The sequence below is a fragment of the Akebia trifoliata genome, chromosome 3 (genome assembly GCF_017979445.1).
Source record: "Akebia trifoliata isolate Shusen 1 chromosome 3, ASM1797944v1, whole genome shotgun sequence".
NCBI lineage: Eukaryota > Viridiplantae > Streptophyta > Magnoliopsida > Ranunculales > Lardizabalaceae > Akebia > Akebia trifoliata.
In genome coordinates this window covers 9980711-10005368 of record NC_141377.1, presented here as the reverse complement: position 1 = coordinate 10005368, position 24658 = coordinate 9980711, and the positions used below count along the sequence as shown (strand labels likewise).

Here is a 24658-nt window from a genome sequence, read left to right as displayed (position 1 = left end):
ATCTCTGTCTTGGGAACTTGCATCAAGAAGCTTCATTATTCAATTTTCCTTATCAAAGCCATGGAGCACGATTATCTGAACTCGCAAACACAAATCATTTACCAACATTTGAATGCACATAGAAAATTAAATTAGATTCCAAAAAAAATCATTTTCTTAAGATTATATTTCAAGCAGGAAATGTTTTAGTTCTAAACAGGGAGTGGGAGTCGACCTAATTTTCCAAGTAAACATACCCTATCATCATAAGGTGGGCCCACTGGGCTAAGTTTATAGGTCATCAAGCATTTATGAATCGAAGGCTTTGTGCCCAAATGACAAATAGCCTCATAAAATTAATGTTTTCATGGATCAATCGAAGAAACTGCACGAATGGATAAATTGGGAATAGATCTACAGCTTCATAAACTCCTGCAACAACATTTTGATTCTACGTATACATATAGGGGGCGGATCAAGGGACATATGTAAAAACAATGGTTGTTCAAAATATGGGTTAGAGATTTTGGATTGAGCTTTTTTTTTGTTAGGATGTTCTTTATGATGAGAAGATCATCCTCACAAAAAATTATCTCAATCTGAGACTTGTAAGTCCATCAAAAATGATTCACAAATTATTGGAAAAAAATCGACGATCCACATTCTAAATCACTTTTGATGGGGTTAGAAGTTTCATATTGGACCCATTTTTTTTTTTTTTTAAGATGATCTCATCATAAAGATCATCCTCCCAAAAAATCAGGTCAATCCAAAACCTCTAACCCATATTTTGAATTTTTTTTTAATTATTACATTGTATTGTTTTTACATATGTCCCATGATCCATCCTCTCATATATATATATATAGGGATATTTGGATTTCTCTTCAGGCTCCTACGGCCTAAATTAAGGATTCTTCAGAGTCCCCCCCCCCCCCCCCCCGCAAAGGTGAACTAGAGCTGGAAGATGATCCACGCCCCTTCAGAGGAGGGTTTATGCATACTCAGGTAATCAGATTACTTGAGTTATAGCTCAACGGCCCATATGGTCATTTATCGAGGCCTTAAGGCCTCTATAAACTCCCTACAAGCCTATCACTCAACGCATTGTAGAACTTGTGTTTCGCTGCCCATAAGCAGGACTCTTTAAAGTGGGATAGCGGGGGTGATTTCGGTAAACCGATGCATGAGCTGAGGCTCCCATGTCCCGCCGACCCTCCGAAAAAGTAAGGTCGTAAAACGGCTCATAGGGATTCAGAAGCAAGCAGAGTCAAAGGCGGGTCAAACTCTAATAAGCAGAGGGGGAGACACATTCATGAAAAGCGAGAAGCCGTGCCGTGGGGGACTGACCAACTATGAATAGATCTTACTTATATATATATAAATAGTTATTAATATACATGATCTTCACATATGTGGGGTCTTTTTTCTTTCTTTCTTCTCTAAATACTTGCATAATAGTCTTGAATGAGGCCTTCAATAATGAATTGAAGGCAATGTTCAATGCTCAAATGTACATAAAGAGCTACATATATCTCCGTATTCTCAGTTCTTCACATCAGCAATCTCTTCCTCTTCACAGTCACAATCACCCCCATCTGGTAAAAGCTCCCTAAAATTCCAAAATACCCATTTCACAATCACTTTTTTTTATTAAAGATAAAACTATGCAAGTGAAAAACAAACAAACAAAGTGAAGAGGGAGGCCCTTTCAAGGTCCTCCCCAGTGAGATGAAAATCAAAACTTAAAAATTGGGAGCACTATAAACTTGTACCCAAAATTAGGGTCCCAAGGAAGAGTTCAGTATGTCAGGTTCTGGGCGTATGTATGTCATCTAACTCATTTTAGGGTTACAAAAGGGTAAAATAAAACAAGGAAACTAGGATTTCAGGGTTCAGAAGGTCTGCAGGAGGTATTGGGAGAAATCCCCTGATGTAATTTATTTCTGAGAGTTGGTGAATCGTTCTCTTCACATCCGTGGATGTAGGCACTGCCAACCCACGTAAATAATACCCTTTTTTTTTGTTTTTTAATGTCGTTTTTGGGGTTTGACATTGGGTTTCATGTTCACAGTTATAGGCAAATTCAGTTAGATGAATTCAACCCTTAAGAATAGTGCATTTAAGTTCAGAAGGTATTTTAGAGACACCCCCTGTAAAATTGGTGATATTAGTTTTACCCCCTTACAACATGCAAGATTAGGCTTGCCCCCCTTACCGTAAGTCAACGAAAATTTGATTTTTTTCAAAATGCTCTTTAAATACTTAAATTACTAAATCAAAATATGGAAAATATCAAAATTTCACTATCAAATCATTAAAAAAAAAAAAACATTGACTTATGGTCAAGGGCGGTAAGCCTAATCTTGCACTTTGCAACGGGGTAAACCTAATATCACCAATTTTACAGAGGGGTGTTTCTAAAATACCAAGTTCAAATCCACTTGTGCATGATATTCCAAATAGAACTCTACCTCAATCTTTCACAAAGACGTGCCAAGGCATCTGATCCTGTTCTTGAAGCTACATCCTCGATTGTGGAAGCATTTGACCGAGTTACACTATCTGCCAGCCTGAATTCACATAATTCTTTCAATGAACATGCATCTGTCAGCACAGCTGAATGGCCACCGCCAGCTGCCAGTTTCCGTACTTCTCCAACACACCTGCATGAATAAGCTTCCACTGAATGAGAAACTATATCAAAGACGTTCTCGGGAGGCTTCACGAGGGAAAGTCCCTACCAATCAACTGGCGAGGGATACCAAGCATATGTAGATTTCTCATTTGCTGCTTGACCATAGCTATTATAACCCCAACCACGAATCCTTCCATCTCTCATAGAAATAAGTGTGTGAGAATGTCCGCATGTGACAAGTTGCACACCTTCAGGGACTACCAAGACGGGCATATTTCGAAGCAACATCGCAGACTCGTTAGGAACGCATGAAAAAAATCCAGTCTGGGGGCCTAGCCCTAATTGTCCTGCTTGCCCACCACCCCAAGCATAAAGAGCTCCCTTTAGGGTTACAACACAAGTATGTACACCACCACATGCAACATCCTTGACTGCTATCCCATCAAGGGAAACAACTCTTCTGGGCAACAGCTCTTTATCGTCATACTGAAGGGAACGGTGCCCGAGTTGACCCATAGTTCCTAGCCCCCAAGTATATCTGCAAAGCATTGGAAAGAGAATGAGCTACATATCAACTGAATAATAATGTTGCGTACTGGTGATATTCCTAGAAGTACTCCAAAGTCCAAAGAATTAGAGCACATTATGGTATATTGAGCATTCAGTTTATTCAACTGGTTAGAAGCATGACCATACAAATAACAGACTTACAATGCTAAAAATATTTAAAAGATAAACAAAATATGGTATAAAGGGATCAGAGTTCAAGAGTTATCCACAAACATTAAACCCAAAGAAATACAATATCTGATATATCGCTTTCATAATTGTTTTATTCCTTAAGCAGACAGGTATATAGTAGTGCTTTTAACTGTTAATGCACCTAAAGGTAAAAGATGTATGTCGCATGAGCACGCATGTTTAAATAGATTGATAATTGATTATAAAAGAAAAAAATTATGACAATCGATAATTTCACATTCCAAACTTCCATATCCGAATTCAAATTTAAAACTCATAATAAACAAATTAAAACTGAACCCTATCCATAATTTCATAATACCAAGGTTTTTATCCTTCAATGAAAAATCAACACTAGTGTAACAAACTAAAATAGCATGACACTAATCAAAGACTAGAAGAAACGGAGTAGGTTTGACATAGAGATAGAAATAGGGAGGAAAAGGATAAATAGTGGAAGAATAAGAAGAAGAAGAGCCACAGATTGTTTGGAGTTATACACCAACTTGGACTAGTAGAGATTGGGGTCAAAAGAGAAGATATAATTTATATAGGGGACATTTTTTTGTCATTTGAATATAGCTGGGATTACTTTATAATTATTAGGTTATAAGTAATGATACTATAAAAAATAGAGAAAAGAAATGTAAAATATCCCTATGAGGCATGTCTTTGTCAAAAGGAGCCAAAAAGATGTTACCAACTCCCAAAACATAAGAGTTTTTAACGCCTCAATTGGACAAGCATAAAGCTATGAGGAAAATGGTTTTTCCTTAAGCATCCAAGCCTCCTTTTAGCCTCGCTACAAGGAAAGTCCAAGGCATAAGCCACCACCACCTTCGAAAAACATTGGTGCGTTTATGAGAAATGAAGCTATGAGCATGTTGTTTGCATGTGGATAAGAGTTTGCAGCCTAGGGAAGGAAGACAAGACATTCCATGAAAGATAGATGGAGAGCATATTCTATAAGTTTGCAAAGTTATGATACGCATACATAAGTTGCAAAATTATAATAACCAAATAATGGCAAATTGACACCCCCCTCCCCCCAAAAAAAAAAAAAAAAATGCTTCAGCTTAAGCTACAACTTGCAACCTCACAGAATTGACTGATTTCTAAGGGTTACAAGGAGCATGTTTTACTCAGGGACATCAGTTGAAAGAGGTTTTCTCCATGGTGCCGTGCTTGCTTTGAAATCTTCATCATTCCTATTCCAATTCCACTCCTTTGAAAGCACTGCGTTCACTCCTATTGCTATATGTGTTACCTGGATACTTCAAAATGGGTGCCTAAACTGTATCAGATAGTTCAGTTTAAATTGTAAATGCCATATCCAGATCATTTCTGTCCCACGTTCTTGTTGTATACATGCAACATAGATGGTAATACCAATAAAAAAAGGTCTATGGTGACTTAGAAAAAAAAAAGACTATGGCTCTCATGGTTTTGTGCTTTAAAAACACGAATGTATTGCTATCTACGACATATTACTATGGCAAGGAATTGATCCCCCTGCACAAGTGAATGCTATGCTCGGCTTTATATTGGTGCACACCCCCTCATTCAAATGACAAAACCAAAACAAGCTAGATCAGTTTTCATACTCATAAAGACAACTTTGTCTACCTAGTGTTTGCCTTCATGAAGAACTCCCCACAAGGAGAATCACCGTTCTCTGTATCCAAGTCAATATTATACATGTAACATAAATGGAAATACCAATAAAAAAAAGTCTATGGTGACCTAGAAAAAAAAAAGACTGGCTCTCATGGTTTTGTGCTTTAAAAACACGAATGTATTGCTATCTAAGTTGAACAATATTACTATAGCCAGGAATTGATCCCCTCGCACAAGTGAATGCTATGCTCGGCTTTGTATTGGTGCACACCCTCCATTCAAATCACAAAACCAAATCAAGCTAGAGCAGTTTCCATACTCATAACGACAACTTTGTCTACCTAGTGTTTGCCTTCACGAAGAATTCCCCACAAGGAGAAACACCGTTCTCTGTATCCAAGTCAATATCACACGCATTTATGCAATCTTAGAGCCTTCTCTCCCAAGAATCTAGGGAAGCTATCCCCAAGTGCACGAATATGCTACAAGCCTACAACCTACCCCACCTAGGCTGAGGGAAGACCTCCACCCATACCATCCCCCTCCTTGCAAGAGAAATACTTGTAGGAAATCATCCCAAAACATCTCCTTATTCTGTCACTTCAAGCCCAAAGGAGTGACCTCACAGTTAACTACAGTTCAAGAGACAATGTAGGAAAAGCCTGCTCCATTAAAATCAGGTGTAATCCACTAGTAAAGACTTTGCATTGAACCCCATTCCATTCTCTCACACCATGAGATGTATGATAGTGTACATGAGCTATAGAAATTATTGCTTATTGGAATGGAGTTATTATTGAATACTGGAACAAAGTTCTCTTATATAAGACTAGAGTTTACCCGTCTTATAGCACGAGCATCCTCTTTGGCGTTAAAGGGGTAAAACAGGAAATATGGTAAAGTTAGAGGGGTATTATTGAAAAAGGTGGGAGGAGAGGAAAAACAATAAAGTTGAAGGATTTTCTTAGAAAGTGGGGAGAAGAGGAAAGGCAATAAAGTGGGGTTGTGTGGACCCTACTCCTTTGTCTCAATCTTTATACCCCACAAAACTATAGCAGAGTGGGGTACACCATTGTGTTTAACTCTACAAATTCTCCTTTGGTTCTTCATTCTTGATTTTCTTCTCTCCCCTTTTTTTTTTTCTTCTCTTTTTGTTTATGTGTTCGTGACTCCACAAGGGCATATCTCATGAAATTTCCCCAAGAACTTGTGTAAGGGGGAGAAAATGAGACGATTTCTTTTAACTCCTCCCTCAACATAAGTGTTTTAACTTAAGTCTATCCACTGTTTACATACATAGAATCCCCAAAACTGTTGTGCGATGTATAATACCTTCTGAAATAGACAGTTCTCTCTCATCCATAAGAAGACAGTTTGGATCAACTAAGTCCTAGAATTTCAATTCCAGCTTTAACCTTGAATTTTGAAATAACAGAATATGTTCAAAACTTCGTAAAACAAAGTCAATAGGTCCTAATAAACCAAGATCCTTCTAGTAGCGGTGATCTATAAAGTGAGGATTCTTGGAAGTGGGGACCAACCAATCATGGAGAATGGAAACTGAGTATAGATGGGTCTATTAGAGATAGCAATGAAGGTGTTGGTGAGGCCTTGAGGGAGCATAATGGTGTTGCGGTTCTGGGTCTTCAATTTTCAGCTAGAACCCTGATTCCATCCTTCACCATGAATTAGAAGCTACTGATGATAGCCAAAAGCTTCCCTTAACAAGCACAAGAAAATTGAATCTGTCAGCTCTCTTGCCATCCATTACATTCTTGACCATTCAGATGCCCTGTGGCACTCAGAAAGAAATCTCCAGTCAATTGCCTCAACTATGTAGAAGTTCACTAGCTGCTTATCTGATCATACTTCTAGAAATGCCTTGTTATTTCTCTAGATGACTTACAAGATAGGGTAGCATGCCTTTCGTTGATGCTAGAGGATTGTAACTTCTTTCTTTTTTTTAAGTGTTTTTTCGGGGGAGGGTGGGGTGCATCAAGGTAAGGTTGGGTCTGCCTAATCTCAAGCTAGCTTACCCAAAAACAGATAAAGAAAAAGGACCAAATATGGATGTAGAATTGGATATTGGCAACATGCTTATGAATCGTTGTTCCTGAAATCTAAGGCATGAACATAGATATTGGTACCCTTACTACATGTTGACTCCATGCTAATAATCTTAGTTTTCTAATCAAACAATTATACCATGGTCTTTTCAGTATACCAAGCCTTAATGAAACCTCTATTTTGTATTCTAGTATCACTAAATCATATAATGCTTTTTCTTTACAAAATAAATAAGAGAAACATCAGGGGTTAAGAAAACAAGAAATAATTCAAGAAGAAATGAGAAATTGTGTTGAATAAAAATCTATGCAGTATCAATACAAAGTACGTATCTCCTGTGTCAACATTCAGTAAACTAGAATCTCAATTCAGCTCCACTTTCGCTGATGGTTTAAATATGACGAGGAGACTGCAAGAACCGTGCTCCAATACGAAGTAGCAAATAAGATTCAGATTTTAGAAAGCTTCCACTGAGTTGGCATCCTTCTCAGTTCAGTATTGACCAGTAAAATAATGAATATAACAGCCTATTCTAAGAATAAATAAATAAGTAAAACTCCTGACACACTTAAAAGAGGAAAAGACTACACCTCGGATTACGAAGTGTCATAACAGTGAAGCATCTTAAAACCGTTAGTGAATTGAACTATATGGTTAACCTTAAGTGCCTACACAGCTTATAACCAAAGAGCACCACTGTTGAAACCCCTTGGACTGTGATTTGAGAAGTTAAAAAAAGTCAAAAACACCATGAAGCAGTTCACAGAGATAGATATTGAATTCTGCTACAGGGAAACCAACAAGGCTGCTGATTTCCTCTCCACCTTCCTCACTCAGGTTTCTAAAGTCTACTTGTTTCCTACTGACTTTCCTTTTGAGCTAAAAGAAATTCTAAGAAAGGATGCGATGGGGCATTCCTATGTGAGGTCGTAACCCTTTGGGGCTTTCTGGTTGGGGGTCTGCTTAACCCCCTCTTAATTTCCAAAAATTAAAAATTAAAAAATAGAATAATTTATGGACATAAGATAAATGTAAAAGCTTCTAAAAGTTGGTCACAGAAATGAAAGCAATATGGATGCATACCCCCATAAGTTGGTCACATAAAAATTAAATTCAATAATGAAGTTATCTGGCAACTAAATCAATTGTATGAAGACAGACAACCAAGTGTTGTATCTTCTGATAATCCTGTCTTCCAATTAAATTTTAAGTTTTGCGAACAGTGTCACTTGTGTCATGCGGAAAACCACATTTCTCATGTGTAATAGTAGAACCTATCTCCAGCTATCAAGGTCCTTTCAGATCACTTACACCTCGCCATTTTCGGATATAGCTGCTGTGTGGTACTCCCCGCATGACACTTGGATAATCTTCACTAGTTCAGGGGCTTCGTCAAGGAATTTCGCATAAGCATTTAAAATGCGAGACCCTTGTAGTCCTTCACAAGTAATTCCTCTGCCAAGCTGACCATACTCATTGTAGCCTGGTTAATCAGAACAGTAGTACAACTCTAATTAATAGTTATTATAAATCCAGAGTATGAATATTCAGGTGTTCACATGACAGTTTCTTTTATCGAATAAAAACAGTTAACATGTATACATCACAACATATAGCAGTTTACAGAAGTCATCCAAAAACAAAATGAGAAATTACAAGAGAAACTACTTATACTGAAACACTGAAACAGTTACCAGATTCTTAAATAGTAAAATAATCAGGGTAAATTAGGAGTTTATGCAAACATTACCCCATGCCTGAAGTAGGCCATCCTCTGATAATGCCACTGCATGAACTGCTCCACAAGAAACTTGGCGGACGATCTGTAAGGAAAGTAACTTGGATTTTGTAATAATAGAAAGCACTAACAGAGTCATGGGATATTAAAGTTAGTCTTATGTATGTGAATCAGAGAACATAGCATGGCCGAAGATAACATATAAACTAGGTAAAACCACTTATGCTATTGGACTACCCAATAGCCATCAATATTAATTAGTATTTGATCTCTCTGTGTCCTTACTAAAGTTGCACTCCGTATGCTCCGTCTTGGTCTAACATTTTTCCTTCTTCTTTTTTTTCCGATTAGTTCATGACCAACTTATTTTCAAGTCCTTGAATTCCAAGGTATCCCAACATAGTTTTAGTTTGGCATTCCCTTTATTTAGTCTCACCATTGCATCTACAAATATCAAATGCCAAGGAAACTCTTGACTATGAGCAGTTAATGTGTCAATTTTTAGTCCAAAATTGTTATATTTGCAAGTTAAAATTTGAATTATTTTTCCAACAGCATGAATCCATGAATGCATAAATCTATCCAAAAACAGGAGAGAAAATCTACAAAGTTGTAGCTCCTTTGGCAAACCAGATAAAGAATCATACATGGAAACATTAACTTCTTGGGTTATATAATATGATTTCTATGCAGAAAAATCTCATTTCTATAGTTCAAGGCTACATTCTCGGAAGGGTTCTGTTAAATCAGTCTGTTGTTATTAGGTTTCTTAGTCTATGTGTCCTTTTTAGTCTTTTACTCATCTCAGACTTTGTAATGCTTTAAAGCCTAATTAGGGCTAATTAATCATTATTACTTCAATCTCTAAATTTCAATTTGGTATCAGAGCTAGGCTCTCTCAACCTCCATCACTCCCCCTTCGTCTGCTACAAACTTTATCATCTTCCTCTTCCTTAAATCACCTCCACACCTCTCGTCTTCAATACCTATCACCCCTACGGGGGTGTTTTTTTACTATACACCCTAATCGCATCATGCAATAGAGGCTTGAGACCTGTTTGGAGCCTACAATCAGGCTGTTCTCTCAGCAATGCTGCTGTTTGGGGTTGGTGATGACAACAACGTGATGGTTTAGTGCTGGTTTGCTGAAGATCAAGCCTACAACACCTCCACAGTGCCTTGTGACACAACAGTTGCTGTTATTAAGCTGTTTTGAAGCCTACGATTACAGCAGATTGTTGTTATGACCTCTGCGACACAGCAGGACACCTCCACAGTGCCTTACGACTACAACAGATCGTTGTTCTGATATCTGCGACACCTTCCGACCATAGCAGAAGGGTGTTTGAACCAACAATCACTGCAAAGGTGCAGATTGAGGCTTGCGACCATAGCAGAACTCTAGTTTGAGGTCTACAATCACTGCAGAGATGCAGTTGGGTGGCTGCGATCACAATAACCTTGTTGTTTGAGGGCTAAAGCACAACAAAATTTTTATTTTTTTGATCTCCCTTCAAAACAAGGCACATAGATTTTTTTTTTTTATAGCCTCCGAGATGTCTTCTTCCTCGTTCACCGAGGATAGTGCTGGATCAGGTGGTCTTCCCTCTCATTCGACCGACTTTCCAAGCATCCAAATTACCACCGTGAAATTAGATAGTCCTAATTACCTTCTTTGGGCCTGATCGATTGAAATGTTTATTGGTGGAAAAGGGAAGAGTGGTTACCTCAAAGGGGCGGAAAAACAGCCGGCACCGACTGATATTACTTATCCCCAATGGTTTGCTAATAACTTTATGGTCCGTTCTTGGCTGGTTAAATCTATGCAACTACATATTGTAGCTGGTTTCATGTTTCTCCAAGGCCGCAAAACAGATATGGGATTCCGCAAAGAATATCTACTTACAACGTCAAAACAATGTTTGAATTTTTAACTTAGAGCGTGAGATTTCCCACCTTTCGTAAGGTGACTCTTCAGTCACCTCCTATATATCACAGCTACGTGCTCGATGGGAAGAGTTGACCTTCTACTCCTCGTCCTATGCTTGGAAGGACTCTGTTGATGAGGTATTATATGAGTCAATTCTGGATAAGAATCGAGTTTTTCAGTTTCTAACAAGTCTCCAGGACGAGTTTGAGTATGCGAGAGTTCATTTATTGGGTATGGATCCCTTTCTATCCCTACGGACTACATATTTTTATGTCTTGGCTGATAAGAGTCGTCGCATAACTATCCTACCTCATTCTTTAGGAGACCACTTAGCTATGCTTATTCGCCTACCTTCTCCACAGCCTTTTAGTGAGTCTCTGTCTACCCGTCAGCAACATAAGTGTGATCATTGTGGAAAGTTAAATCAAGTGAAGGCTTGTTGTTATGCACTTCATGGTTGTCCTAATCAGCAATGGCAACAATCTCAACGATCTTCAGCTCATGTAGTCTCTCAGCCAACTACTGATCTAACACCTCTTGCAGCTACTACCACCTCCTTGGATTTGATATCTCTATCCCAAGCTGAGCTTGACAAGTTCAGGAAATTATTCAATAAGATGGAGACTTCATCTCAGGCGATCTCTACATTCGCTCACTTAAGTACCTTTGCATATGAACACAATTTTTTCACTACTTCCTCACCATAGATCATTGATTCTGGTGCCTCAGATAACATGATCGGTACATCCTCCTTGTTTAAAACCTATAGTGTTTGTTCTGGTCATCGCAATGTTCACCTGGCTGATGGTTCATTGTCTTCTATAGCTGATCAAGGTCATTTACCTATTACATCTACTTTATCCTTAACTAAGACACTGCATGTTCCTCAACCTACTACTAACCTTATCTCTGTTAGTAACCTTACCAAAAATTTGAATTGTAGTGTAATTTTTTTTTTTTTGATAAATAGTTGTAGTGTAATTTTTTATCCCTCTCATTGTGTCTTTCAGGATATGAGGTCGAAGAGGACGATTAGCATTGGACGTGAAGTGAATGGCTTGTATCTCTTGGACGTACCCGGTTCACCTAGCACCCATTCTGCCTCTCAGCTTAGTAGTAGTAGTCAGTTTAATAAGCCTCTTGAAATGCGTTAGCATTTACGCCTAGGCCATATTTCCTTTGGATATTTGAAACACATGTTCCCTACTTTATTTAATAAAATAATAACAATTTGCTTGATTTTTTTTGTGAAACTTGCCAATTAGCTAAACATGTGCGTTTTTCTTATCTTATTAGTATGAATACTACTGCACCTGCTATGTTTGACCTAATTCATTCTGATGTGTGGGGTCCTTCCCCTGTTACATCAACTCTTGGTTTTCGCTATTTTGTCTTGTTTATTGATAACCATAGTCGTATCACTTGGGTTTATCTTATGAAACACAAGAGTGAAGTTTATGGGATCTTCAAGCAATTTCTTACAATCGTTCATACTCAGTTTGGTCGTATCGTCAAGACCTTCCATTCTGATCATGGTACCGAGTATACCTACAGTGAGGTCTTGAAACTTTGTTTAGAGTCTGGCATTGAGCATTAAATGTCCAATGTTAAGACCCCTCAGCAGAATGGTCGATCTGAACGTAAAAATCGCCATATTCTAGAGTTAACCCATGTCCTCTCTATTGGCATGAATGTGCCCCAATCCTATTGGGCCGATGCAGTGCTTATTGTTGTCTATTTTATTAATTGGACTCCCTCCTAGGTTCTTCAGTTTGCTACACCCTTCTCAACTTTATCCAGATCGTCCCGTGTTTCCATTTCCTCCGCGTGTGTTTGGGTGCGTCTGTTTTGTTCAAGTTCTTGACCAAACTTGTACTAAACTTGACCCTAAGGTCGTAAAATGTATCTTTTTGGGTTATCTTCTACCCAAAAAGGATACTGTTGTTACCATCCTCCTTCTCGACGGCGTTTCATTTCTCGGGATGTTTCCTTTTTTGAGCATACCCCATACTACAATATAAGTAGTTTCCCCTAAATTCCTCTGATTATCCCTTCCCTTCTTTATTTTCTCTTCCCATGCATGTTCCTCCTTCTCCACCCCCTGTTAGTTTGTCACCTCCTCCATTGCAGGTTTTCTCTCGACATCCACGCGATACTACCATCACTCCTATGCCAGACCAGCTCGCTTCCTCGCCTCCAACTCCGCCTCTTTCTATTCCTTGTGATGATCGTCCTATTTTCACTCATAAGGGTAAGCGCACTTGTACTTATCCCATTTCTAATTATACATCTGATTCTGCTGATCACACCATCTTCTTGCGTCACTCCCGAGGCAAAATTGTCACACTGATTGTTTATGTGGATGATATTGTTCTTACTGGAGATGATGATGATAGCATTACCGATGTCAAAACTTACTTAGGACGTCAATTTGAGATTAAGAACCTTGGGCATCTTCGTTATTTTCTGGGTATTGAGGTTGCGCGGTCCCCTTCCGGTATATTTATTTCTCAATGAAAGTATGTTATCGATTTACTCAGTGACTCTGGTCAGCTTGGTTCTCATCCACTTGATACTCCTATTGAGCAAAATCACAGGTTGATTAATATTGAGGGGGAGTGTGTCGGATATTGGCCAGTATTAGCATCTTGTGGGAAAATTGATCTACTTGTCTATGACTCACCCTGACATTGCCTATGCTGTTAGTGTTGTAAGTTAGTTTATACACTTGCCTCGAACATCTCATCTTACTGTTGTCTATCGCATTCTTAGATATCTTCAGGAATGTCCTGGTCGAGGCATTTTGTTCAGTAATTATGATTATCTTCGCATTGACGCATGGACAGATGCAGATTATACTAGTTCAGTGACTGATAGACAATCTACTTCTAGGTACTGTACTAAAGTTGGTGGCAACTTGGTAACTTGGCGTAGTAAGAAGCAGGATGTGGTTTCTCGATCAAGTGCTAAGTTAGAATACAGAGGTATGACACTTAGAGTGCGTGAGTTGTTGTGTCTGAAGATCTTACTAGCGGATTTGTGTTTTCCTGTACGAGTCCCGTTCTTACTTTATTGCGATAATAAATCAGCTATTAACATAATAGCAAATCCGATTCAACATGACAGAATGAAACATATCGAAGTTGATTGTCATTTTATTAGAGAAAAGATTATTTCTGGACAGATTTGTACTCCCTTTATACCTACATCTCAACAACTCGCTAATATTCTTACTAAAGGTGTTAGCAAAACCGTCTTTGAAGGTGTTTTGTCCAAGTTGGACATTGTTAATATTCACGCAACAACTTGAGGGGGAGTGTTAAATAAGTCTGTTGTTATTAGGTTTCTTAGTCTATGTGCCCTTTTTAGTATTTTCCACATCTCAGACTTTGTAATGCTTTAAAGCCTAATTAGGGCTAATTAATCATTATTACTGCAATCTCTAAATTTCAATTGGTTCCTTCATAGACATAAATAGGGATGATTGTTTATAAAAATTGAAATTATTCATACCTATCAAAAATAGAAAAAAAATTGAAATTATTCATAGCAGTGAAACATGTCTATGTGAAACCGTGTAATTTTTTTTTTTTTTTGAAGTCTCTAATGAAACTTTATCAATAAAAAGGAAGTGAAGTAATCCAGCCATCCTGGGTCTAAGAAGAAGAGATCCCATTTAACAAGAAAATCCTCAAAACAATACCCCTCTAAACTCCTCAAAGAGTTTATATATACTAGAAAAACAAGAAACCTGATATGCTAATGATGACTTTTTGGATTGATTGCACCTTGCCTTCAAAGATTCTACCATTCCTCTCTTAACATATGCCCCCAACATACAGTTTAGTTCATTTCCATTCTCTAATCATCACCACATAATGCGTCTGAGAAAAATTATTATTTTAAATCATAAATTTGAAAATTAACCAAAAAGAAATAGTACGTACCATGTTTGGACTGAAGGCTCCTTGATATAGGCGTGGATAATTTGATCCCTGAGAAGACACCAAAAAAAAGTAAGCTTAATAAGATATTAAACATTCAGACATTAGAACAAATGAAGATGAGGAAGGCGGCACCTGATTCTTTCCCCAAACCCAAAGTCTACTCGTGGAGATGGTCCCATCATTTTCACGGGGTTCTGCAATAGCAGCAGTACAGTGTGCACCACATGATACAGATTTCACAATTTCTGTCTGCAATAGCTTTACTTTTTTGGGATGCTTCCTACCCTCTTCAGTTCCATCTCCCAACTGACCAAAATCATTAGCCCCTGAGTACAATAATATAAATGATTAGCTGATCAGTTGCAGTTGTGTATATATATATATATATATATATATATATATAGGTGAAGGCATTTACCAATAATAATAGAAGAAGGAAAAGAAGAAGATTGAGAGAAGTTGGGTTGAGAAATACAATGTGACAGAAACAATAGAGTGCAGAGCAGAAAAAGAAAATTCTGAAATCATGAGAGGGCAAGTAGCACCCAATTACTAGTGTACCCCACGTCTATAGAAAGAGAAGTTGATACTCGCACATGCAATAAGATGTATTGACGTAGCAGAAGTGTGTGAATCAACAGATTCGAAAGGAATTAAGCGATTGTGTTCAATGGAACACATACAATCAATATGAATCAATAGATTTAATTGATAAATAAGCAATAACTTGAAGAAGATAAAGCAAAGAACTAGAAAGTAATTAAGGGATAAAAACAAATTGTATTGATATGTTTGAAATTCATTGAATTTCGTTTTTGAAGCTTCTTATATAGATAATTTCATCATAACAACTTAGAAACCTTCTAAAACACTAAAAAAGAACTTTCTAATATATTTATAATATAATAACAACTTTCTAAACCTATTATAACTCAATTTTGACATCTAAAACCACTTCTAATTATAGTGAAAAGAATAAAAACGAATTTAGAACAAAATATAAGCTTAAAAACATAGTAGAGACTATAAATTAGAAACTAGACAACATAGAAACTTCCTAAAGTTGAAATAGAAACTAACCTAATAACTTCTAAATAACTTAAAACTGAAATAAACTAAAGAAATATGACTAAAATCAAAATTGGGTTGAGTATGGACCCAACCGGGTCAACCAAACCAGGCTGGTCAAACCGAGTTAACTTGGTCAGACTGAGTCAACTCTATTAGATCTGGATAGGTTGATTCGGCCATGAAAATTCTATTCTCTAAAGCAATTTGCTCTACATCATGTATCCAACAGGTTACTACCATGGACACAATGGTTTGTGAGTGATTGATTCTCCACTTAGCTATGCTATATAGAAGTTGGATGCAAATCCATGAACTCATTTTTTTGTATAGGTAACATTTTTATTTAAAAGAAGGAAAAGAAGCGGAGGCCGTGGCAAATAGTTTACAAAACTCAAAACAGAACAAAAATGAAAATCAAAAAGAAAAAAAAAAAAAAAAAAAAAAAAGGATAAAAAGAAAAGAAAAAGATAAGGTCCACTATACAAGTGCTCCTTTTAATTTTCATTTTCTTATCAAAGTCTTTGACTCTTTGAGCTCAAGGCACAATTGTGCAAGTTAAAGTCCACAATATCTACGAATCTGACATAAAACTTTAGGCCATGCTTTCTTGGTTTAGATGGTTTTAGTAATCTTCTAATTATATGGCTTTCCATGATCATTAGTAGATGCTTTCCAAACCTGATACTCCCTTCAGTTCAATATCATGCTTAAAGGGTCAGATTTAAACCTGATAAATTATTGATTCTTTGAGATTCCGGGGCAATTAGACCCATGTTGATCACATTTTCATAACAATTACTTGTTCAAAAAGGTTCTCAAACATTTTCAGTCCAGCTCTTGGACGTGTAATGATGGGGAACTTCTAGCATCATCTAAAATCATCACATTTATAAGTCTAAAGCATTGGTATTGGTTATAGTATTGTATCTTTCTTGAAGGTTCCGATCATGAAACGAAGAAGTAAATGATTATTTTTAATGCTCATAAATATTAAGAAATGTTAAAATAGGCATGAAATATACTATGAAGTCCTCATACCACTCTAAACTAACATTGAAATTCCAACGAACAGTTCAAACAATCATAAATGTGCACTAATGCACATAAAAATGAGACCGAAAGTTAGAGAACCCCTTTGAAAAGGAAAAAAAATCCTAAAAGCTAAGAAAGATGTTTTATTTGTTATTTTGCTAGGTATGTCAATAAGTTTTGAACCTAAGTCATTAGATCAACACTCCACATGCCTTACCAAGTTACCAACTTATCTAAGTTGACACGTTCAAAGCTATAAAATTTTTAGGAGGAGATAAAGCCCTTGGAGATGGCTTTCCCTTTGTTTTTTCTAAGAAATGTTGGGACATAATAGGAAGGGACTTCAAAAGGTAATAAAAGATTCCTCCAATAAAACCTTCTTGGATTGGAGAGCCAACAATGCTTTCATCACTCTTATTCCTTTTGTTTTTTTTATAGGTAACGAAATTTATTAATAAAGTGGTCGAGTAGACCAACTAGAAAGAACACAAAGAAAATTTAAGAACAAGCAATACAACAAACCCAATCCCATCTAGCAACAAAATTAGTAAAGAACACGCCCCTGAACTCCACAAGAGCCTAGGACCAGAAGAGGAGACAAGTGAGAACCAACAGTACCACTCTGAAGCCTCTACACCTTTATCTTCAAAGCACCCACTGTTTCACTTTTTCTAAATTACCCAAGAAAAGGCAAACGGAAAAAACCTTTACAACACTCTCTTCGACCCCCAAAAAAAGCTCCCCTACTATTGCCAGGAGTGGAATAAGGCCATTATAGAAGAAGGAAGACAACTAACCATGCTAAATCTAACAAGGAAGGAACTCCAAACCTGTCTCGAGAAAGCACAGTGAAGGAGAATGTGATCAATAGACTTCTCAGCACTTAGGCATAGCAAGCAAACATTTGGCCCAAGGACTCCTCTTAGCATAAGTTGGTCCCTACTCAAATTCTTCCTCAGCACAACACACCAAATAAAAAAAGTCACCTTAGCTGGAACTTTATGACCCCACACCTCCTTTACCGGGAAGTTCAAATCCAAATCCGATAGAGACTCATAAAAGGAAGTAGCTAAGAAAGTCCCCTACCAACTACAGTCCCAACACCGACCATCACCCACCTTTGAAACTAGCTTAACACCATCAAGACAATGTAACAATAAAGACACCCTTTCCAGCTCCCAACCGTTGATGTTTCTTCTAAAACTAGGACTTCTTTTGGAGCTTAGAAACAAAGAGAAGAATCTCCGAGAGACCAGAGGCATCAAGTTGTTGGGTTGTGTAGAAAATCATCACAAAAGATTTGACCTTCAAACCTTCAAATTGAAGATGGTCTTGCTAGATGTCATTTTCCCTCTCAAGGAACTTTTGTGCCAAAAAGGTAAACCTTGTATGGAATATTCATTGCAAATAAGTGTATTGAGTCAAAACGTCACAATGGTCTTCCTAGTATTATTTGCAAACTTGATACGGAAAAGACATTGGACGATGTGAGTTGGTCATTTCTCGACTATATCTTGAATATTTTGGGCTTTGGATTGAATGGAGGGGATGGGATAAATTTTGCATCTCATATGCATAACTCTCTATGCTAATAAAAATGTAACTGTGCTAGTTCTTTTAGAAGTTCGAGAGGATTGTGCAAAGGTGAACTTTTATCTTCATTCCTTTTCATTATTGTGGTGGAAAATCTAAAGCGAATTAATTTCTAGAGCAGAAGACAGAGGTGTTCAAAGTTCATGAACATGATTTGTTGAATTTTCCTTCGATCAAGTTACTCTTACCGTTGATTTCTTCATCAATGCCTAGCAGTTAAGGTTTCTTAGCAAAGCCTTCCTTATTCAGTCTTTTGGCAAAGATCAAGTATGGTATTATTATCCCTTTAAGATGTCCTTTTATTCCATCATGTATTCGTGTTAAAATTTCAAAACTTCAACAATTTGAAAATATATTTTTTTATAGTAGGTCCTCTGTAGAGGAGTGTACAGGGCTCCCTTTTGATGTTTTTCTTTTCAAATGGAAGCCCAATTTTTTAATGCTCTTCTTAGCATCGCTTTCTTTTGTTCAAGCTTTAGTGGGACTAAACGATTCACAATGCTAATTCCAAATACTTGGGATAAAGCAATGATGATGATAATTGAAGCCCTAGGGGTGGATCAAATCATGATGATGAATACAAGAAAGTAACAGATCCCATCAATTAAATCATATTCAAAACAATTTTAACAAGAATATTCAATGTTGACACGCATATACTACAAAGTCTTAGATCCATGCTCAAGTACTAGAATTCAACAAATATGTGCTAATCAAATAAAGAATGAAACATTTTCGAATCTAGAAATTCAACTTATTTTCCAAATATTTCAAGAAAATAAAAATAAAAGACAGACAAATACCCCAAGTGAAGAGCGATCCATCAGAGGCGACAGCTGCAGTATGTTCACGACCACAAGCGATATCGGACCAACGCGAATGAATGCCTCCAGGAGATAAAGGCTTTGGGATTCTCAGATGGAATTCTTTACACTTTCTACCAGTTTGTCCACATTGGTTATATCCCCATACATAAATTGCACTCTTGGTTGGAAGATTTACAGGTTGAAAAGACTCGCCAAGAACACCATTAATATCCATCTTAAAAAGGGGGGAAAACACCTAAACAATTCCAAGAAAAATTACCAAGAAATCACTAATATTTCAATGAGTCTCGGATACAAAATCTAACTTGAATTTTCTCGGTTACAAAATGTTAGAAATGATGAATCAATGAAGATAGATTGGAAGAAAAGATAATCAAATTGCATGCATTTTTAGGGGAAATTCGATAAACAAATACTTTTGGAAAAAAATTAGGGTTTCGAAATTAAAGGAAAAATAATGTAAAATGGACACTATATATCGAAATTACCTGAAGAACCTGAAAGGTAGGTAGATTCGAATGCGAAATTATTGTTTCTTGTTAGAAGGAATTAGAGAAAGACGTTGATTAAGAGTTCCGAGAATAGAGGGTTCGAACTTCGAAGACAAGGACAAGATTCCTTGCGCCAATGTCGATAGGGAATCTTCTGGACCACTTGAAAAAACTGTTTCAACGGAAACTAAATACGATCATCACTAGTAAGGGCCACGACCGGGTCGGGTTTATAAATTTGGTTTTAGCCCAGTGCCAAGTCTGGGCCCAACCCACGGACTTAGTACACCACTTCAAGTCTGTCCACTTAGATCATGCTTATATATAAGAGATTGATATTCTATTGCTACACCAACTTTTACTAATAGCACCCAATTCATCTTTACTAATATAGTGAGAGAAGGCTGAGTAGAAGTAGTTCGACACTAAAATTTGACTAGTCATAAATGCCCCCCACTCTTATATTTAAATTTAATATAATTAGGGTCATTTTGATAAAACATTAAGAAAATTGCATCCTATGACCATATAACCATATAATCACATAGTTTAGTTTTCAAATTGCAAAAGTATCTTTTTTTACTATGTAATCTTCAAAAACTCTTTAAATAGTATCTTAAATTGTAGATAAGTCCTTATGATACATGTACCTTTGCACATACCACCTTTTAGTATGATAGTAATAAGAATTAGGGCACATGTTGGCATGTTCTTAGTAAAAGGTGGTGTTGTAATGAAATATCTCTTTTTATAATATTAATGAAAATAAAAAATTTACGTACAATTTAGGTTATTACATTAAAGAATTAGTGAATAAATACAAATTTTTATTAAATTTTAATTTGTGCAATACATAGGCAACACAAGATACATCGCAAATTAAATGGAAGATTTCCAATCTACATAATATATTTGAATTAATATAAAACGAAAATTGAATTATACCTTAAGATTATCTTTGTCGATAATCAATTTACTTGAAGCTAATGAAGAATTGTATAACAACCTCAATCACTTCTGCAATTCTGGACTCTTGTGTCTTCACCATGGATATCCCAAACTTCAACAATTTTTATATTGGAAAAAAAAAAAAGATATTGTAGAGAAATGAGTTATTGCTCACCAAGAGAGACCCACGTATTTATATTCATGGGCGGAACAAGATTTTTATTTTTTATTTTTTATTTTTGTAATGGGGGCAAACTATAGTTAATGGTATAGTTGAAGAGCTTGGAGATGAATGGCTTTGGGGAGAAATTCAGAGATTTTTTATTAAAAGTTAAAGAAAATGATATCTACATTATTTCCAATTAGACTATGAGATAAGGCACAATCAAGAGTCAATGTCATCTTCAAAAATGGAAAGAGGGCGTGGGGGGACTGGGAGGGAGGTGAAGGGGTGGGGGCAAAATGGAAAGGGAAGTGCGGGAGTAGGGGCAAATGGGACATGCAATTAATTGAAAATACAAGGGTATCTCAAAGTTCTATGGAGCAATTTCCCCACTAACTCCTTACTAGCTCCACCCCTATGTATACTAGACACAAATTAAAAAATTAATTTTCATACTTATGTATAAATTCTTTAAAAGTAACTATTTATGTACGAGAGCCATACCTCGAAGTGGCATTCATATTGAAAACGATGTTCGATATTGATAGGAAGTAATTCATAACTTATTTAATTTAATAAGAAAGATACGTGATTGCATGCATGTAGGGGTGGAGCTAGGATTTTCTTATAAGAGCAAACCATTGTTAATCAATGATATTGAAGAGTTTGAAAATGACTAATTTGCAGAGAAAATCCAAGGTTTTTTAGAGGTCGAAGAAAATGCCATTTCTCATTAGTCAATGAGAAGAGCTAAGTTTCGCGCGGGGGGGGGGGGGGGGGGAGTAAAGTCATCAATTTAAAAAATAAGGTATCTCAAATATTACCAAAATGCCATTACTCCTTCTTGATCTTAATCCTATCTAAGAGTATATTGAAAAATATCTCATTGCCTTCTTGAATCTAAAAAAAAATGTTTGATCTCTATAAAAAAAAAATAGTAATCTTCAATCTCTTTGGCATTTTTTTAAAACCCTATTTTCAACCTTAAGACTAATCTACTTTAACCTTTTTCAAACCTAAAGATAAAGACATGATTTTTCAAGTAGAAGATGATGATATTTTTTTATAGAAAATTCTAAGATTCTCTATAGGGAATAAAGGTAATCATGTTCAAAATGATAGATTGGAGATGAGGTTAAATAACTTAAAATCAATTTACCATATATGTTGAAAAGCTTGAGGATGATTGGTTTTAGGAAGAAATATTAAGGGTTTTTGGTTAGAGGTTGAAAATGGAAATATTTAGGTTATTTTTATTATTTTAGAAAAAATAAGAACACGTTCAAAAGGGCTTGTCATTAGTTTGAAAACATAGCGGTATCTCAAATATTCATCAAAATGTATGAGGGGTGTTAAATGACCCAAAAATGGAGAGGGAGGGGGCAAAGAAAATCAAAAGTGGCAGGTTATCAATTTGAAAAAAATGTAAGGGCATCTCAAATATTGACTAAACATTTAGGAGAGGAGGTGGCAAAAAATTTGAGAGGGAACAAGGTAAAAGGGGGCATACCATCAGTTTAAAAACACATGAGATATCTCAAATAAATACCAAAATTGATGGTTAACCATATAACCTAAAATGTGGGGTGGGGGGAGGGGAGCAAGGGAGAAACTTCCCTCTAGCCTCTTTGCTCTCCCATGCATGCATGAATTAGGCGAATATAGTTATTTATTATTAAGATAGCTCTTAACAACATAAGAAAATAAACATGCATGTCATCTCGTGACAACAAAAAATAATTTATCCCTGAATATCCGTTCATCAACCCACACATAGCATAACAATATAAAATGTAGAATTTACTTCTCGGGTGTGATTTTGACATTTTATCGTTTCATCCATTTTTTCCATTTTTTTCGGTATTTGTATTTTTTAACTTTTCGAACACAAAATTCATTTTCTGATATTTATCAACTCAATATAAATTCATTGAATATTAAATCATTTTTTAGTGCACGAAACCAAATTGTCAAAATAGGATCTAGCGATAACTAACAGTGGCAAAATGCATTTCCAGCGATGCCACCGCCAGTGCTGCCTCGAGCAATGGATAGATTGTCTAAAACTAGATTTTTATTTAGTATTCCCAGTTTTCTTCGATGAATTTTCCTACACACATGTCAATTGTTAAAAACACAATTGAAAAGCATCATATAAATATAATTTTCATGAATTTAAAATAAAACATAGAAAATTCTTCATTTTAAAATAACATTGTCAGTTTGATAAAAATCTTAAATGCAGTTTTCGAAATCTATGATTACCAGTAAGAATTGTAAGTTCCTTACCAAATTTGTGGTTGTTGGAAATAAACAAATGGCATAGAAATTGAGGTAAATAATGTAGGAGTCGAAACTAATTGAACTTAGGTATAGCTGGTTTACGAAAAGATCTGGTGGGTTGTGAAGAGGCATTCTCTTTCTCTTCTTCAATGGATGACAAATCTGACTTTAAATTGATGAAATTTCGAGTAGAACATGTCGAAACCCACTTGATGGTGTGGTTGGTTTTTGATGGAAAATAGAAAAAGGAAAAGAAATCGAGAATCCAAGATGGTGAAGTCATAGAACTCGTCGACGTCGGCAACTTTCTCTTCTTCGTCGATGATCAATAAAGTCTCGATCGCGACGAATCAGATGCAAAAAATGGTTGACTGGTTTTTACCTTGGAGGTTTAAGTTGACTGATTTTGTTTCTCTAAAGAAGACAATGAACCTAAATAATTTATAAATCCTTTATATAAATAATTTGAAGGATGAAATCGATATTTTCTAACTTGTTTATATTTTTTGACGATCGTTCGACTTTTCGGACTTGGAAATTGATGAGTAAATACTCCATTTTTTTTTATTTATCATTTTTCATTACAGGCCTAATGGTGTAATCAAATTATTCCAATGCTCACTCAAACAAAAATTCACTTTTTTTAATTTCGTTCGACCAAAAAATCGAGGATTTTGTAACTTTTCCGTGCGAATTCGAATTTGAGCATACTTACAAGAGAAAATATATTTTTTGATCATTTTGAATATAACGGTAAAGTTAAATTTTAGTAAAAGTGAATAGAATAAAATCTGAAAATTTTACCTTAGATCTTACTTTCAGAATTTTTCCAAAATTCTACTATTTAATTTTTTTCGATATATGAATTAAAAACTCGAGGTGTTACATTTTCCCTCTTTAATAAAAATTTTGTCTTCGAAATTTCAATGTCGTATCCTATTCTTCAAATAATCCTTATGTTTGATATTTATATCAAATTCAACATCTCTACCTCTCGTTCTATATTCTATTTATCATGATATTTCTTCAAAACTTGTTATAAATATTATGATTTTAAAATCTTACTCAAGAGGATAAATCCCCCATTCTAACTTTATACTAATTAATTCTAATCAAAAATATATATTTTTCATTCTACTCTACAACAATCAACCTACACAACTTCTTTAATCACATCCAATAAATTGTCTCCCAATACTGCATATAAGATCTCATCATACTAACTCATAAACTACAATATACATACTACAACAAATTAACTACAATACAATGTACTTTTTTATTACTAATATAATACAATAACACTGTATCAATTACTTTACTACTTCCACATCACTTATAAATATACTACAAATTATCACATTACAGATGCACATTGATTCACATTCAAACACACCCATACACTACATATCTATCATCCTTCAAACTTTAACGCCCTATATTGCTAATTATTCCCTATATCATTCTTTTACAATCCCATAATACATAACCTCATTTTTACATCACATGCTTGTTACAATGATACTACGTTACCACTACCATTCCACACACGTCATCTGTACTACTACATACAAACATAACATCTTACTACAA

The 24658-nt window shown here is 35.9% G+C and overlaps 1 protein-coding gene across 1 annotated transcript; it reads right to left on the bottom strand.

Moving 5' to 3' along the window:
• Positions 1–1330: 1330 nt before the first annotated feature.
• LOC147405945 (Regulator of chromosome condensation (RCC1) family protein) lies at positions 1331–19851 on the bottom strand. Its single transcript, XM_086433847.1, has 9 exons — positions 19669–19851; positions 19157–19415; positions 14790–14983; positions 14658–14705; positions 8793–8865; positions 8354–8525; positions 2724–3155; positions 2454–2645; positions 1331–1591 (listed from the first exon to the last, which is right to left on the bottom strand). The coding sequence occupies exons 2-9, from the start codon at positions 19392–19394 to the stop codon at positions 1525–1527; spliced, it is 1416 nt and encodes a 471-aa protein (XP_086289973.1). The 5' UTR covers positions 19395–19415; positions 19669–19851; the 3' UTR covers positions 1331–1524.
• Between the last annotated feature and the right edge of the window lie 4807 nt (positions 19852–24658).